The 19,076-nt window shown below is 47.4% G+C and overlaps 1 protein-coding gene across 3 annotated transcripts in view; it reads right to left on the bottom strand.

Moving 5' to 3' along the window:
* EFR3B (EFR3 homolog B) overlaps positions 1-19,076 on the bottom strand; it is a 113,943-nt gene that overhangs the window by 30,245 nt on the left and 64,622 nt on the right. For all 3 annotated transcript variants that reach the window (XM_009183800.4, XM_009183801.4, XM_021924647.2), the window contains 2 exons: positions 3,878-3,999; positions 267-416 (listed from right to left, as the gene is read on the bottom strand). In XM_009183800.4, coding sequence (XP_009182064.1) covers positions 267-416; positions 3,878-3,999 — 272 coding nt within the window. The remainder of the gene's footprint in view (positions 1-266; positions 417-3,877; positions 4,000-19,076) is intronic.

Raw genomic sequence — 19,076 nt, 5'->3', positions numbered from 1 at the left:
TTACCAACAGACTTACCCCCAGGGAGCCCAGCACCAACACTGTCCTCCTTCGGTAATGCAGATGTTAAGGGACGCTGCGGGCTGGCACAAAGCCAGACCCATGGCTCCTAGGGAGTCAGCTTTGGACTCACTGCAGAACAAGCCACAAAGCCATGTCCCTGGCCTCGTAGCTGAGTTTTACTGACCAACCCAAACCATGTGGTTCCCAAGCAGCCCTTGAAGGGCTGATCATATCCAACTGTTCTGCCCCACCCCGGCCTGCTTACCTCTCTGCCTCCTCTACATGCTGCAGATTGAAAAGCAGCGATGGGACGATCTTGTCCATGTGCTGTGGGTCCCAGATATTGGCCTGCAGTTCATCATTCACCGTCTTCCTCACCACCCCTTGTAGGCCTTTGATGCCTGACATTCGAATTCTGTAAGGAAAAGGGTGAAGTGGGACTCGGAAGTCTTCCAGTCCTGAGAAGTCCAGCTTCAGTGGTTAAGAGAGGAGCGCAGCTTGGGGGTCAAGGATACATTTGTCCATCAGAAGGCAGAATGGAGACCACCTGCTACTCTCATGGGACCTCCTGGTGCTGGCAGACGTGAGCCCAGGAAGCCATGTTTTTTGATTCATCTTGGAAACTCCCAGGCTGCCCTTGCCTTGGTACCGTCTGGGCTCTAGCCCTAGGGTGCTGGGTGCTCCAGCTCCCCGTCTTTAGTACTTAGCTGGGGTTGTTCCAGCTTGGGCCCAAGATGTGAAAGCTCAAAATGCTACCAAGAACTGATGAAGCAGAATCCAAGACTGTGAGCAATTTGCGGGGGCAGTGGGAGGTGGATCCAGAGGGCGAGGCACAGAGCTGCAGGCTCTCTGGGGCACAAAGGGGTTTCAGCTTGGGGCTAGGCTTAACCAGAGGGGAAACTGAGTAACAGCACAGCAGGAGCCCCTTTTGTACACCCCCAGTCTCTGCTATGCTAACCCAGAGTCAGCACAGCCCTGTGGGAGGGAGCCCTCTTTACTGGCCATTTATTTCAGCCTGAAGTTTCTTTCTTCCTTTCTTTTTTATAAAGCCTTTTTTCTGGTTATAAAATAATACATGCTAATCATAGAAAAGTAGAGAGAAGAGAAGATTTACCACTTCCACCACCACTACCACTGTTATCTTTGTTATCAGAGATAACTGTTATTGGCATTTTGATGTAATTCCTTTCTTCTGTGCATAATAGATAACAGAATTAAGAACCTATTGCATATTTGATCTGTAACGGCTTTTTTAACATACATTCTGTGCATTTTCCTGTGTCATTAACTCTTCATAAACATGTCGAATGGTTGCCTGATACACTATCATAAGGCCTTTCTCAACTAGTGACTAGTAGTCATTTAAGTTGTTTCCAAACGTTTTGCTTTTTTTTTTTTTTTTTGAGATGGAGTCTGGCTCTGTCTCAGGCTGGAGTGCAGTGGCGCGATCTCGGCTCACTGCAACCTCTGCCTCTCAGGTTCAATCGATTCTTCTGCCTCGGCCTCCTGAGTAGCTGGGATTACAGGCATGTGTCACCACGCCCGGCTAATTTTTGTATTTCTAGTAGACATAGGGTTTCACCATGTTGATCAGGTTGGTCTCGAACTCCTTACCTCGTGATCCACCCGCCTCGGCCTCCCAAAATGCTAGGATTACAGGCGTGAGTCACCGTGCCTGGCCAAACGTTTCACTTTTATAACAATGCTGTGATGGGCATCATTGTATAAAATATTTTACTACATTTCAAGTTATTGCCATGAGTGGAATCACTGAGTCAAAAGGTAAGAAATAAAAGGCAGCCAGATACAGTGGCTCACACCTGTAACCCCAGCACTTTGGGAGGCCGAGGCCAGTGTATATAGCTTGAGCTCAGGAGTTCGAGACCAGCCTGGGCAACATGGCAAAACCTCATCTCTACAAAAAATTAAAACATTAGGCCCGGCGCGGTGGTTCACACCTGTAATCCCAGCACTTTGGGAGGCTGAGGCGGGTGGATCACCTGAGGTCGGGAGTTCGAGACCAGCCTGGTCAACATGGTGAAACCCCATCTATACTAAAAATACAAAATTGGCCGGGCATGGTGGCAGGCCCCTGTAATCCCATTTACTCGAGAGGTTGAGATGAGAGAATCACTTGAACCCAGGGGGCAGAGGTTGCAGTGAGCTGAGATCGTGCCACTGCACTCCTGCCTAGGCGACAGAGTAAGATCCTGTCTCAAAAAAAAAAAAAAAAAAAAAAAAGAGGGAAAAAAAAAAAAAGAAATTAGCCAGGTGTGGTGGTGTGCACCTGTAGTCACAGATACTTAGGAGGCTGGGGTGGAAGGACAGATTGAGCCTGGGAGGCGAAGGTTGCAGTGAGCTGAGATTATGTGAGATCATGCCACTGCGCTCCAGCCTGGATGAAAGAGTGAGACTCTGTCTCAAAAAAAGAAACAAAAGGCTCCCGATTTGCCAAAATAACTGCCCCCACCCCCTGCCCATGTGGCAGGAGAATGCCACTCTCACAGTGCCTGCGGCGGTATTAGGATCTTATTTTAAACATCTGTTCTAATTTTATGAGTCCAAAAAATCCTTACATTTTGTAGCTATTTCAATTCACATCCTTTTGTGATTATTGGAGATGAGCAGTTTTTCTCAAGGTTGAGTTGCCAGTTGCATTTTTAACTTCAGTTTTAACTGGGGTTGCCAGGGTGCTACCCTGGGCCTTACCAAGGAACTGTGACTGGAGGTGGCAGAAGCCTATGAACACCAGGATACCCTAGCCCAGAAGCCTTTAGGGCCACTGGCAATGGGCAAGGATTCCCCGGAAGTACCTGGCCACGCTGACCTGACCCTGACCACATTCAAGACCCTGAGCTGGCAGCTGTCTGGACTTGGGAATGAACGACCAGGAATACTGTCCTGCTGACTTTTCTTGGTTTCAGTTTAAAAAGGCACTCCCCAAAGGACAAGTGCAACATACCCCCGGCGTGCTGGGCTCGTTTGTCCCACCCAAGGGGGCCTGGCTGGCAGGAAACAAGGCCTGGTTGGCAGAAAAAATTCTACCAAGGGCTCCCTTATGTGTACATGTGAATTAATTTTTCTTCTTTTCCTACTTTGCACTCTTTCAGTCTCCTCAGAATCCCTTCCACAAATGCACATGATTCATTCTGTGACACCCAGAGCTGACCATGCCTTTCAAAAGAAGTTCAGAAAGATCAGGCCTGGGGGAGGAGGAACTTCTTACTCTTCCTATTTATTTATTTACTTATTTTTCGAGACAGAGTCTCACTCTGTTGCCCAGGCTGGAGTGCAGTGGCGCAATCTCAGCTCACTGCAACTTCCACCTCCCGGATTCAAGCAATTCTTGTGCCTCAGCCACCCGAGTAGCTGGGATGACAGTTGCGTGCCACCATGCCTGGCTAATTTTTTGTATTTTTAATAGAGACGGGGTTTCGCCATGTTGGCCAGGCTGGTCTTGAACTCCTGACCTCAAGTAATCCACCTGCCTCAGTCTCCCAAAGTGCTGGGAATACAGGCATGAGCCACCACACCTGGCCCTTACTACTCCTCTTAATGGGCACAGTGGAGATCTACCCATGATCAAGGGCCCCATGAAGTCTCTGAATCACTTGAACCTGGGAGGCAGAGGTTGCAGTTAGCCAAGACTGCGCCACTGCACTCCAGCCTGGGCAACAGAGTGAAACTCGGTCTTAAAAAAAAAAAAGGAGAAACCACATGTAGGGAGCTGGGTGCTGCCTGTCTGCCCAGCAACATCAGAGCAGACACAGACACTAACAAAAGCAGACACGCAATAGCAGATTGGAAGTTATCTACAGGACCCACCTTTGCTTCTGCTGTGAGCTGAACCACCCACCCTTGCCTTCCCCTACTCACTTAGTCTTGATTTCTAAGTCATCGTGGCTTGAGTGGCACATTTCACTGAATCGGGACACAAAGAAGTCATAGCTCCGATGATAGGATGGGGTGTCCTCCTCGATGTTGGCAAACTTCACAAACTATCAGGGAGGAAGGAGAGAAATACACGAGAGAGGTGACCCACTGTGCTCCTCACTGCTGGGCATCCCCAGACCCCCTGCCATGGTCAAGCCATGGGAACCACGCATCCCGGAGCCAGCTCGGCCGGCCTCGCAGAGCACACTGGGGAAATGAGTTCCCAATCCTGCTCACCTCTCCCGTTGCACAACAAGATTGGAAACCATGGCGCTTCTCAGGCCTACCCTGCTGTGGGAGCAGAGGATGGAAGAGAAGGGAACATGAAGGGGTTCACGGAAGCACCTGCCCTCACCCCTCCACCCAGAACTGCGCAAACACACCGGGGTAGGGAGGCTGTTAGGAATAACATGGAACCTGAGTGAAAGCCAGCGATGAAGCAGCAGCACCACCCTCAATGAATTCGAGGACACAAGAACAAATCTAAAATTTGACTTAAAAATGTAATTACACTTTATTGTTAGAAATTGGAATTTGGTCAGGTGCAGTGGCTCATGTCTGTAATCCCAGCACTTTGGGAGGCTGAGGTGGGTGGATCATTTGAGGTCAGGAGTTCAAGACCAGCTGGCCAACATGGTGAGACCCTGTCTCTACTAAAAATACAAAATTACCCAGGCACGGTGGCAGGTGCCTGTAGTCCCAGCTACTTTGGGAGGCTGAGGCAAGAGAATCACTTGAACCTGGGAGGTGGAGGTTGTAGTGAGCCGAGATCGCACCACTGCACTCCAGCCTGGGCGATAGAGCGAGACTCCATCTCAGACAAAAACAAACAAAAACAACAATAACAACAAAAATGGAGTCCGTTTTTTGAGTTTGCCATTTCAGTTCAGTAGGTCTTGATAGGCATCCTGGGCAGCTAGGTTCCTTCTGCACCAGGATGCTGCACATTTGCAATTCTAAATAGGGACTTAATTTCAACTGAGTCCTGCAGAGAAGCAACAATCATGAACTAAATGAAGTTAAATTACTAAATATTTAATATGATTCTTATGGGGCTTTTGTTGTTGTTGTTGTTGCTGTTTTTGAGACGGAGTCTTGCTCTGTCGCCAGACTGGAATGCCGTGGCGCGATCTCGGCTCACTACAACCTCTACCTCCCGGGTTCAAGTGATTCTCTTGCCTCAGTCTCCCGGGTAGCTGGGTCTACAGGAGTGCACCACCACGCCCAGCTAATTTTTGTATTTTTCATAGAGATGGGGTTTCACCATGTTGGCCAGGATGGTCTTGATCTCTTGACCTTGTGATCTGCCCACCTCAGCCTCCTAAAGTGCTGGGATTACAAGTGTGAGCCACTGTGCCCGGCCAGGGCTTTTTTTTTTTTTTTTTTTTTTTAAGATGAAGTCTTACTCTGTTGCCCAGGCTGGCATGCAATGGCACGATCTCGGCTCACTGCAACTTCCTCCTCTCGGTTTCAAGCGATTCTCCTGCCTCAGCCTCCTAACTAGCTGAGATTACAGGGACCTGCCATCATGCCCAGCTAATTTCTTTTTTTTTTTGTAGAGAGGGGGTTTCACTATGTTGGTCAGGCTGGTCTTGAACTCCTGACCTCAGGTTATCCATCCACCTCAGCCTCCCAAAGTGCTGGGATTACAGGCATCAGCCATAGCGCCCAGCCTTTACAGGTTGTTTTGTTTACTGTTATTAATCTAGTACCCTCAAACAACTAAAAAGGTTAGATTCACTATACAATATATTCTCCATTATTCTGCCCTGTATTATTATTTAATTTTTATAAACATGTGTTGCGTCAAAAAGGATATGGTATTCTTCCCAAAAGTATCTAGTTAGTGGACTCTCATATTTAGTATTGTCAATTTGTATCTGTATTTAACGACTTAAAAGTTGTTAATAACTTTTTCTGAATGAAAATTAGCAGCTTCCACAAACATCATTAATTATTGTAGTGTTTTATTCTTACAATAATAAACACAACAGCTACGTTCTGTTGACTGAGAGAATCCCAACATATAAGCAAATAAGGAGATCTTTCCTTCCAAGCTACATCTAAAATGGATTCATATATTTGGGAGAGAATATTCTGATATCAGCAATAAATCCAAGTGACATTGCTGGCATGACTGATGTGGTGATGCAGAAGAGGCACAATGGTGGATCCAATGGTAATCCATGTGATCAGAAGATCATCGATTACGTGCAAATTCAGGAGAGTTCCAGAAAGAAGGCTGAAGTCGGCCTTCGGCTGCCTGGCCTTCATAAGCCCCCAAGGCTGGAACACAGACTTGAGGTGCTGAAGCCATGAACCAGGTTTGGCTGAAGTTAAGGTTGGGTGCATCACTGCCCTTAGCCACCGACACAGGCAAAGTCTGGTCCAGTCAGGATGTCTGTCCACTCAGAGGAGACACACAGCTCTAGCAGGTTCTAAATGCAGATCTAGCTCTTAACTGGAGGTGTGGATTTTGAATGAGACATTTAACTTCTTTTTATGTTTTGGTTTTCCCATGTGCAAAGTAAGCAGCCCGGTTGTCACTAAGGTTCCTTTAAAGTTTCAAAAATCTGTACTATGTCTACTTCGAATATGATGAGGCAGATTAAGACTCCCTGTGTGTGTAAGAGTGCCTGCATTTTAGAATAAAAGAAACAGTGAAAAAAAGAAGCCAATAACAAAGAGAAAGAAACAAACACAGACTTTGTCCCCAGGATGTAGTGACTGTGTAGACTCAAATGTACCTCAGGAGAATGAATGGCCAAACTTTATGTTCACTGGTTTGGGAGTTTGTGGGCTAATGGCTATGAACATTTTAGAAGCAATTTTTTTTTTTTTTTTTTTTGAGACAGGTTCTCGCTCTGTCATCCAGGCTGGAGTGCAGTGGTGTGATCTTGGCTCACTGCAACCTCTGCCTCCTGGGTTCAAGTGGTTCTCCCCACTCAGCCTCCCTAATAGCTGGGACTACAGCCACGATGCCTGGCTAATTTTGTATTTTTAGTAGAGACGGGGTTTTGCCATGCTGGCCAGGCTGGTCTTGAACTCCTGACCTCAAGTGATCCTCCTGCCTTGGCCTCCCAAAGTGCTGGGATTACAGTCGTGAGCCACCCCGCCTGGCCTAGAAGCTTATATAATGTCTGGTACTACCCTAAGACTTGTACACACGTCATCTCTTTTATTTCTTAAAATGATTCTAAGTTAGAGTGGTTTCTATTCTCATTTTATAGACAAAGAGACTGGCATCTACAACAGTTAGGCAACTTGCCCAAGGCCCTGCAGGAGGTGCCCGGTCCCCCACATCCTGCTGCCTGTCTCCAGCAGGACTTCCTCACTGAAAACCTTGGCTTTTTGGTTGTTTTGTTTTATTTTTATTTTTCAGCTTTATTTAGGTATAATGCACAAATAGAAATCATATCTATATATTTAAGGTGTACAACTTGATGTTTTAGTTATTTATTCACTCATTTATAGAGACAGAGTCTTACTCTGTCACCCAGGCTGGAGTGCAGTGGTGTAATCATGGCTCACCGCAGCCTGGAACTCCTGGGCTCAAGTGATCCTCCTGCTTCCTGAGTAGCTAGGACTACAGGTGTGCACCACCATGGCTGGCTAATTTTTTTTTTTTTATTGTTTTATTTTTTAGACGGAATCTCACTCTATCACCCAGGCTGGAGTGCAGTGGCGCGATCTTGGCTCACTGCAAGCGCCGCCTCCTGGGTTCAAGCAATTCTCCTGCCTCAGCCTCCCGAGTAGCTGGGACTACAGGCACCCACCACCACAACCAGCTAATTTTTTTGTATTTTTAGTAGAGACGGGGTTTCACCATGTTAGCCAGGATGGTCTCGATCTCCTGACCTCGTGATCTGCCCACCTCAGCCTCCCAAAGTGCTGGGATTACAGGCGTGAGTCACCACACCTGGCTTTTTTTTTTTGTAGAGACAGGGTCTCATTATGTTGCCCAGGCTGGTCTCAAACTCCTGGGATCAAGTAATCCTCCCTCCTAGGCCTCCAACTTGATGTTTCTGACATACACTGTGAAATAGTCACCATGGTTAAGCCAGTTAACATATCACCTCATATAACTGCCATTTTCTTTCCTCTTCTCTCCTTCCTTTCTGTGGTAAGAACATTTAAGATAGGTAAGATGTGGAAACAACCTAAATGTCTGACAAATAAATGGATATAGAAAATCCATTTGCGTATCCATTTGTGTCATCTGTGTATACACACACAGTGGTATATTATTCAGCCTTAAAGAAGGGGATCCTGCCGGCTGCAACAAAATGGATGAACCTGGAAGACATTATGCTCAGTAAAACAAATCAGACACAGAAAGAGAAACACTGCCTAATCTCACTCATATGTGGAATCTAAAATGGTTAATCTCAGCCAGGCGCAGTGACTCACGCCTGTAATCCCAGCACTTTGGGAGGCCGAGGCAGGCAGATCACTTGAGGTCAGGAGTTTGAGACCAGCCTGGCCAACATGGTGAAACCCCGTCTCTACTAAAAATACAAAAAATTTGTCAGGCGTGGTGGTGGGCGCCTGTAATCCCAGTTACTTGGGAGGCTGAGGCAGGAGAATTGCTTGAACCCGGGAGGCAGAGGTTGTAGTAAGCCAAGATTACACCACTGCACTCTAGCCCGGGCGACAGAGCAAGACTCCATCTCAAAATAAAATTAAATTAAAATTAAATATAAAATAAAATAAAATGTCAAGTTCACAGAAGCAGAGTAGAAGGGAGATTGCCAGGGCCTAGGGGTAGTGGAAATAGGGAGACGTTGGTCAAAGGGTACAAACTTTCTCCAGTTTTTATTGCCGCCTTCTGCTTCCTCCAGCCTCAGGCCAGATGACACAGGAACATTGCTGCTGGGGAGGGGGGATGATATTGTTAGGGAAGAACAAGAGGTGGATGAGAAAGTGGGCAACAGGCACCTTAGTATTGTTTTATTAAGAGGGTGGGGGACAGGTAGGGTGGGGCTAGAGGTGGGAGGACTCGGCTTTTCAAACACTGCCAGATAGCAGAGCCATGGGGCACTGCTGACCACACTGGTTTCTGCCCCCCCCCACCCCCATGCTGACTCTGTCCTGGAAGAGGCCCGGGAATCTCAGTGGGCCAGTCTGAGGCCTACACCTGGGAAGCCACGCCTGGGAGCCGCAGGCAGGGGCTGACGGGCAGTCCCGCCTTCTCTCCTCCTCTCCCCTCCCCACACCCATGCCCCTGGGAACCCATTCCTGATCCTGGTGGAACTGGGACACCAAGACCCCTCCACGTTCAACTTTGACTCTCCTCTTTCTCAGGGAGCCGTGGCGCCATAGGACTGAGGCCAGTCAGGCCACACAGCTGCTCACGGCCAGCATCTGTCCTCATTATCCCTGCTGTCTATGCTGTTAAATATTTCAATCATTATCCCTGGCTGTAAGGTCAGAATTGACATTAAAATCAATTTTTTTAAAAATGAAAGTTCTGCAGTTACCCCCTGAGGTGGTGCGAGGTAGAAAACGTAAGTGGGACTCCCTTTCCTAAAACCACAGAAGGCCTCATTCCAGACCAGGTCAGCAGTTTCTCCTGAATCTATCCCAAGCGGGTCAGCCATAGCTGCTAACCTCACTGGAAAACTCCCTTGTTCTCTCCTTCTGCGGCTCCGTGAGTCCCTGGATGTGTGTTCTTCGGTGCTCTTCTTCCCCGACATATTAGTTTTGAGTCTTAAAAAAAAAATTTTTTTTTTCTTTTTTTTTGAAACAGTCTCGCCCTGTTGCCCAGGAGGGAGTACAGTGGCACCATCTTGGCTCGCTACAACCTCTGCCTCCCAGGTTCAAGTAACCTGTGCCTCAGCCTCCCAAAAGCTAGGATTACAGGGACCCACCACCACTCCTGGCTAATTTTTGTATTTTTAGTAGATGGTGTGTTTTGCCATGTTGGCCAGGCTGGTCTTGAACTCTTGGTCTCAAGCAATCTGCCTGCCTCGGCCTCCCAAAGTGCTGGGATTACAGGCGTGAGCCACAGCACCTGGCCTGTTTTCTTTTCTTTAAAATGTATCTATCACCTCCTAGGAACATGAATAAAGTAGAGAAGATTCAGAAAAGCTCCCTGAGCTCCTGGAGTAACAGGAACTGTGTGAACTCAAGGCATATTATTAGTAAGGTTCTTATTCTAAGAGGCTTAGACTTTTTATGACCCTACAGGATTCAACACCACACAATCATTGAATAGCAGTGTTTGCTGGGGCAATGAACAAATACATTCCACTCACCACTTAAAAAACAACACGCCATTCTTAACATGCCCGGGACTCCACCCACTGTTCTTTCCCATCCTACTTGATCAGAAAAACAAATTTCAGATATGGTTGTAGTAAAGCTTATTTGCTTTCATTTAACCCATGCCTTGTTCTGTTGGAAGCCTTCAGAATATCTAAAAGACATCACAAAGCCCGAGTTCTAGAAGAGGCTATTCATAGACATAGGAGTTTTCATCAGGAATGGCCAGGCCAGGCCCAGTTAACACCTACAGTCTAAGTAATAACAACAGTAAATATTTCTGTGGCACTCATTGCTTAACATATCAGTGTTAACTGTCTGTGACTGTGTTGTCTCTGCCTCAGTCTTGACCGTCTTATCCCCTGTGTGTCAAATCTCCCTCTGCTTCTCTCTAATAAAATGCTTGTGATTGCATTTAGACCCACCTGGAAAATCCACGATAATCTCCCAATCTCAAATTAAGATAGTCCTTAATTTAATCACAGCTGCTAAGACCCTGTTTCCATATAAGGTCACATGCAGAGGTTCCAGGGATTAAGATGGAGCCATCTATTGATGCATCATTTTCCAGCTGATCACAACATCCTTTATCTGATACGATTTTCAGCAGTCTTGTGAGTTTAGCAGAACATGTGTTGCTCCCATTAGAGAGATGAAAAAACTGAGGCTTATTAAGGGAGCAAGTGAATTATTTCAGCTCAGCCCACTTGTGACAGGTGGAGCTGAGCCTCAGGCTTGGGAATTCTCACACTGGGTCCCATGATCTTAGCTCTTTACATTTTAATGTGTATCAGAACTACCTAGGGAGGTTGTTTAAAATACAGATTTCTGAGCCACTCCAGCCTACTGCTATCCTACTGAACAGACTCTCTAGGGGTAGGGCTTAAGTATCTGCATCTTATTTTATTTTATTTTATTTTTTTTGAGACAGTATCTCACTCCTGCCGCCCAGGCTGGAGTGCAGAGGCGTGATCACGGCTTACTGCAGGCTTGACTTTCTGGGCTCAGGCTATTCTCCCACCTCTGCCTCCCGAGTAGCTAGAACTACAGGTGTGTGCCACAATGCCTGGCTAATTTTTTATTTTGTACAGATGGGGTTTCAGTGTTGCCCAGGCTGGTCTCATATTCCTGGGCTCAAGTGATCCACCCACCTTGGCTTCCCAAAGTGCTGGGATTACAGGCGTGAGCCACTGCGCCCGGCCGGGTATCTGCATCCTTAAGTGCCCGCTCCCCCTGTTCTAGGGCAGGGGGTCTACAGGTCACATGTACTTGGCCCAGGGTAAACTCGTCCCACAGCTATAGAAATGTTCTGAGGCAGGGTGGGGGGAAGAAAGCTCTCACAGAACCTTGAGAAAAGCTAGGGAAGTATGTTCTTGGTTATGGAGGTCCGTCAAGGCTGGATGGATGGACAGCCACTTCCTTTGAAGGGGAGAACTGGGGTGGTTCGGGCTTGAACCAAGGGTAGCATGGCTCCATCTCTGGAGCACAGTTTGCCCTCCGGGGCCCAGGACTGCCTAGGAGGCTGTAGCCTTGAGTCTCGGGCTGTTGACCATTCCATTCCCTCGGGCTGCCAGGACTCTTGCTCTGTTAGATATTCTAGTGAGACTGCACTTAATGCCAGTCCCTGATCTCCCATGGAGAAGGTGTGTGCAACAGGGCTATCTAAGAAAAAAAGCACCTCAGGATCTTGAGCCTCCTTAGGATCCCTTGGTGTGATAGCTTGTGGGGAGGCGCTTCCCTTCCCTGAGGCTGGAAGTATGAAAGCACAGTCCCAGCAGCCCAGCTAGGTCACCTGGACAGGGAGCGCCGGTCATGCGTCCCTGTAGGGGCAGCTCCCTATGTGGCTCCTGAATCTTCCAGGGGTTGACATGAGGGGGCTAAGCTGGAAATTTTGGTGACAGTGATTCAGAGGGTCTGATGGGGTTTTTCCCGGGGACCCTGGTCAAAGGACCACACCTATTGCAGAAGTCCACCTCAGAATGTGCCAGTGTCTGGCTGAGATGAGGTTGGGACTCTTAGGTTTTAGAGTGAGTAAGGCCTTTTCCCTCTTAAACAGGCAGTGTAGTGTTATGACTACAGGAAGGGGTTTGGAGCCAGACCACATATTTGAATCCTAATTATTAGTACGGTGATCTGGGACAAGCTTACTTGTCCCAGCTTACTTGAAGCTCCCTGTGCCTCAGTTTCCCTATCAAGTAGGGGTAACCCAAGCACCTGCCTTGTAGGCTTGGTTTGACCAGAACTCTACCTGCCTCGCCTGTCACAGTTACGCACTGCCTCCTCATTTTCTCCCCCAGTGCATTTTTGGCCCGTCATCAACACTCCATGAGTTTCCACTGGGCCCATTTACCTGTGTGACTGGTCACTATTTCTTTAAATGCATACTACAGCGAGAACTTCCTAAATGTTTCACCCCTACAATTGTGAATTCATACTTTACAGATGACTTTTATTAAAATGTGAGTTCTAATGCATGAGATCATGAAAGATCATGGTTTTTTGTTTGTTTGTTTTAAGATACAGCAATGATGAGGAAAGTCACCATAGCAACAAACTGAAGATTTTGAACATGTGACATTTCAAAGGCCAGGGGCACTGCTAGGGCCACCCTTTCAAGATCAAAGTTTCAGCTCTTCATATACAACAAAGGGCGCCAAGCTTGCTGGAGTGATCACCCACCCTGTGGTACAGGCAGCCAGGAGGTAAAATGGTGTGAAAACTGAGGGTTACTAAGGGTCAATAGAGAGTGAAAGCTCCAAAGACTGGCCTTGCAGGAATAGCTCTCCCCTGGTCTTATCACAGGCCAAGTCTCTCCAAACAGAAGATAGCCATTCCCTCTTCCATAGGTGGGCCTTCTGAACCAACCAACTTCCTGCTGTCAGTGACAGAACTATAGTTAAAAATACGGGGCATATATAAAACCCAACTCTCTCACAGCTCAAGGACAGAAGGTCTTTTTGCTGCATTTACCTACACAAAGAGAAAGGAGAACTGCTTCTTTGCTTCACTAGACTTAACCTGGGTAGAAAAATCAGCACCAAAAAACGTTGCCCAAATTTAAGATAAGTCCTAGCTGGAAAGCAAATCAAAACATGGTTTTGAGTTTACCATTGCCTGTCCCTTTCTTGCCACTGCCCTTGTTTATAGCAATTCCCTGGGGCAGTTTTCACTGTAGCCAGAGGCACAGTCTATCCCATCTTAACTTGATCATGTCCTGCCAACCTCCTGACTACCAGCCAAAGCATAGTAACTCCCCAGATCTATGACATACTCTCCTGTCCATCCACATTACACAGTCCCTCCTTCAAGACTCTTTGCAAAACTGGCTGTGGTTTGAAGGACTCCTGGGAAAGTCTAGTCCTTGCTGGCCCCAGGACACCATCCCTGCTGGCCCTGGGTAGCCCCATCTGCTGGACTCCAAGGCCTGCACTCAGGAAACACAGACCTTGGGGAGCACCAGCTGCTGCCTCTGCTCTCAGAGCCTGTCCCTAGCTGGGGCTGAGCCCATGCCTTGGGCCATTCCACTGGCCTTGCAGTTCTGACCTCACCTGACTTCACAGAACCCACCTCCGGCCTGCTGGTCTCCAGCAGTGCTGAGTTTTGAACCAAAGTGCTGAAGATTGGGGCATATCTAGTCCACAGATGACAGTTAAAACCACAAGAGTTGATGAAATTGTCCAGGAGCAGTATATCCAGCGAGAAGAGGGTAGAGCACAGAGCCTTGGAGACCACAGACACTCAGGGGGATGAGGAAAAAGAGAATTATTTGAAGGACACTGTCTTGGCTTCCTGTGGCTGCTGTAACAAGTTACCACAATTTAGTGACTTAAAACAGCACACACTTATTATCTGAGTTCTGGAGCTCAGAAGTCTACAATAGGTCTGCATGGCTGCATTCCTTCTGGGGGCTCCAGGGAGCATCCATTTTCTCAGGCTTTCCAGCTTCCAGAAGCCACCTACATCCTTTGGCTTGTGCCCCCTTCTCCATCTTCAAAGCCAGCAGCAGGGCATCTTCAGATCTCTTTGTCTCTGTCCCTCCGCTTCCATCATCACGTCCCCTTCTGTCCAACTCTGATCCTCCTGTGTCCCTCTTATAATGACCCTTGAGATTACATCAGGCACACCTGGATTATCCAGGATACTCTCCCCCAGCTCAAGATTCTTAAATTGATCACATCTGCGAAGTCCCTTTTGTCATATAAGGTGGCATTCACAGGTTCCAGGGATTAGGACATAGGCAACGGTGGGGTGGGGGCATCATTCAGCCTACCACAGAAACTAAGCAGGGCAAGTCCAGTGGGAACAGTTGGAGTGACAGGCCTGAAGAAGCCCAGGGAGTGTGAAGAAAGGTGAGATCCCAGGGAGAAATGGGTGAGATCCACAGGGAGAAATGGGTGCGATCCCAGGGAGAAACGGGCACAATCCCCAGGGAGGAATGGGCACAATCCCAGGGAGAAATGGGCACGATCCCAGGGAGGAATGGGTGCGATCCCAGGGAGGAATGGGCGTGATCCCAGGGAGAAACGGGCACAATCCCCAGAGAGAAATGGGAGTGATCGGGAGAAGCGAGGCGCCCAATCCCAGGGGAGCAATGGGCACGTCCCCGGGGCAATGGGGCAGCGATCAGGGAGGAATAAGTCACGATCAAGGGAGAAGCAGGCGCGTCAGGGGAGGAATGAAGCATGATCCCAGGGAGGAATGAGCACGATCCCAAGGAGGAAATCTGTGCTTGATCCAAGGAAGAATAAACCTGATCCCAAGGGAGAATAGGCTGTGATCAAAGGGAGGGTGTGCTGATCCCAAGGGAGAATGGCCTTGCTTGATCCCAGGGAGAATAGGCGCGATCCCAAAGGAGGAACGGGCGCGATCCCCAGGGAGGAATGGGCGCGATCCCCAGGGAGGAATGGGCGCGATCCCCAGGGAGGAATGGGCGCGATCCCAGGGAGAGGTGGGCGCGATCCCCAGGGAGGAATGGGCGCGATCCCAGGGAGAGGTGGGCGCGATCCCCAGGGAGGAATGGGTGTGATCCCCAGGGAGGAATGGGTGCGATCCCCAGGGAGGAATGGGCGCGATCCCAGGGAGAAATGGGCGCGATCCCCAGGGAGAAATGGGCGCGATCCCCAGGGAGAAATGGGCGCGATCCCAGGGAGAAATGGGCGTGAATTCAGGGAGAAATGGGTGCAACCCCAGGGAGAAATGCCACCAAAAGATAAAAACATGAGGGGCAAGGGGGGTGGGGAGTGGGTTATTTTCATGGTTTCCACAGATTCTAATTGCAAAGATAAAAATGTAATTTTACAGTGGAGAGGGGTGGCTCCCACACCCTAGACCGGGATCACACTGGGCATCTGTAAAGGTGGGACACAGACATTTGTGCCTCCTGCTGTGATACCCGGTATAGCAACCCAAAACCCCCATGAAGTATTATAGCCAAAAGTAGTTACCTGCATCCAATCAAACCTTCAGATCTAATTCCAGTTTGCAGGAAATACAAGAGACAGGAGAGTCAGATAAGTGGCACCACAGCAAAGAACCGGACAAATCCAGAATGGGGAGCATTCTACAAAGCAACTGACCTGCCCTCCAAAACGTCAACGTCACGAATAAAAGAGGGGCAGAGAGAGGTTGGGAAGCTGCTAAGAGAGGTAAGGGACGTAGAAAACAAAGAAATAGTCTTTACTAAGTTCTGATTTGAAAAAGGATAGCAATGTAGACAACGGGGGACAATTAGGGAAATCTGGATTTGGACGACATATTAAAATAAGATCAGGAATGATGGTTGATTTTGTCAGGCAAGCTAATGGCATTTTGTAGTTATGCAGGAGAATGTAGTTTTTTTTGTTTTTCTCTTGTTTATTAATTTAATTTATTACTACGCTGCAAGAGACTTGAACTTGTGTTTAGATTGAGGGAAGGAATCAAAGCAAGGCAAAGAGTGGAGATGGGGAGGGGGCAGAAAGAATGGATCCAGGGAGGCTCCGGAAGGGCTGGGGACCCTTTGGAGAGGAACAAGATGGGCATAGGAAGTGGAAGAAGCGCCCTGGGACAGCCCCCATTTCCTGAGTGGGAGAAGAAGGCAAAGGCAATTTGAGACTGAAGAAGCTGATTTGGGAGGGGAGTTTAGGGGGAAATGGAAGATTTGTAAGGACCACTTGGAGGACGTGAGAGGAGGCTGCTTGAAAGCCCAGTAAACTCCTAATGCACATATGCGTAGAGGCCCCAACCCACAGGCCGTGTGGTTTTCTGAGGTGGGGGCATTAGGGTAGGGGGAACAGGGTGCTGCACAACCTGAGTCACAAGGAGGGACGTCTCCAGGATCCCCATAACCCTGGCCTGCTGCAGGGGAGCCCCCCTCCCCCTCACCTGCTGGGTGACTCGCTTTGCACCAGCCTCCAAAGTGGGCTTGGTTTGAGGTTGTGGCACAGTAAAAGCATAAATGCCTGTGTGCCATTGACTCTGGGTTACTCAGAGTCCAACATTTTAAAAATTGAGGTAAAATTCACATATCATAAAATTAGCCATTTTAAAGCACCCAATTCAGCGGCATTTAAGTCATTCACAATGTTTTGCAACCAAAACATTTTCCTCAACCCAAAAGGAAATCCTATATCCATTCAGCAGTCCCTCTCCATTCCTCTCTCCCCCTTCACCTGGCAAACACACGTCTACTTCCTGTCTCTACGGATTTACCTAACTGAGTATCTCATGTAAGTGGGATGATAAATATGTGGCCTTTTGGTTGTTTCTACCTTTCAGCTCTTGTGAATACTGTTGCTATGAACAATTGTGTACAACTGTTTGTTTGAGAACCTGTTGTTAATTATTTTGGGTATATACCCGGCGGAATTGCTGGGCCATATAATTCCATATGTTTAACTTTTTGAGGAAGCACCAAACTATTTTCCATAGGTGCTGCACCATTTTACATTTCCACCAGCAATGCATGAGGGTTCCGGTTTCCACACATCCTTGCCAACATTTGCCATCTTTTGTGTGTGGGACTGTGTTTTTAATCGCCATCTTAGTGGGTGTGAAGTGGTGTCTTGTTGTGGTTTTGATTTGTATTTCCTTAATGATTAGTGATGTTAAGCATCTTTTCATGTGCTTCTTGCCATTTGTATATCTTTTTTTGGGAAAATGTCTATGAGAGTTCTTTGTCCATTTTTAATTATTTTGTTGTTGTTGTTAAGTCTTAATAATTATTTGTATATTCTGGTTATTGAACCCTTATTAAATATATGATTGGTAAATATTTTCTCCCATTCTGTGGGTTATCTTTTTACTGTCTTGATTGTGTCCTTTGGTGCATATAAGTTTTAATTTCTTTTTTTTGAGACAAAGTCTCACTTTGTCATCCAGGCTGGAGTGCAGTGGAGTGATCTTGGCTCACTGCAACCTTTGTCTCCTTGGTTCAAGCAATTCTCTCACCTCAGCCTCCCAAGTAGCTGGGATTATAGGCATGCACCACCACACCTCAGCTGAATTTTGTATTTTTAGTAGAGATGGCGTTTCATAATGTTGGCCAGGCTGGTCTGGAACTCTTGACCTCAAGTGATCCACCCATCCTGGCCTCCCAAAGTGCTGGGATTATAAGTGTAAGCCACTGTGCCCAGACAAAGTTTTAAATTTTGATGAAGTCCAATTTATCTATGTTGTTTCTATAGTTGCTTTTGCTTTTGATATCATATCTAAGAATCCATTGCCAAGTCCAAGACCATAAAGACTTATCCCTATAGTTTCTTCTAAGAGTCTTATAGTTTTAGCTCTTACATTTAAGGCTTTGATCTATTTTGAGTTAATTTTTGTGTGTGGTGTGAGATAGAAGTGAAAGTATAAACTTTCAATCTATGAATCTTCATAATATTTTACCATTTGTATACACTAGGCTAATATATTAGATTGTTTATGTAGAGGATCTCGGCATCATCAGATTTAATATTTTTAGTTTATCATTAGTAAGTGCCCTTAAAAAGTCAGGACATGTAGTGATTAACACTGTCCCCAAGACATGCATCTGCACCCATCATGCAATGAGGCAGGTGTGCAGAAGTGAATTCCCAGCGAGTAAGGAGCTTAGCTGGCCCTGCCTCCCCACCTTCTCCTGGCTTTTCCAGTCCCTCATCATGATCCAAAGCCCAAGTATTCTCATTAAGGGCTGGAAAGCATCATTTAAATTTTCGCTGGGCACGGTGGCTCACACCTGTAATCCCAGCACTTTGGGAGGCAGAGGCAGGTGGATCACTTGAGGTCAGGAGTTTGAGAAGAGCCTGGCCAACATGGTGAAACCCTGTCTCTACTAAAAATACAAAAATTAGCCGGGCATGGTGGCAGGTGCCTGTAATCCCAGCTACTTGGGAGGCTGAGGCAGGAGAATCGCTTGAACCCAGGAGGCGGAGGTTGCAGCGAGCCAAGATCACACCACTGCACTCCAGACTGGGCAACAGAGGGAGACCCTGTCTCAAAAAAAAAAAAAAAAAAAAAAGCATCACTTACATTTTTTAAATTGTACTTTACTGGATGTAATGTACAGAAGTGGTATTAGCAAATTTGGATTTTGTGACAAGTCTCTGGACAACTTCCTCCTTGGGGTGATCAAGCACAAGCTGTATGAATATCTACCTGGGATGAGGGAAGCAAAGGAGGGACATGGAGAGGGAGAGAAGAAAGAATAAAAGAAGGAAAGGAGGGAAGGAATCCTACACAGGCTTAAGACTAGAATGGGTCAGTGGTTCCCAGACCTAAATGGCATCATATGGGAAGCAAAAATATACAGACTCCCAGGTCTCCTCTCCAGAGATGCGGGTCTGGTTGAGCCCTGGGAATCGGTAGGTTTCCAAAGCTCATTGATCTGCGTTGGGGACCTTGAAGGGCATATGGT

Source organism: Papio anubis, chromosome 14, assembly GCF_008728515.1.
Source record: "Papio anubis isolate 15944 chromosome 14, Panubis1.0, whole genome shotgun sequence".
Taxonomy (NCBI): Eukaryota; Metazoa; Chordata; class Mammalia; order Primates; family Cercopithecidae; genus Papio; species Papio anubis.
This window is presented reverse-complemented; position numbering and strand designations above follow the sequence as displayed.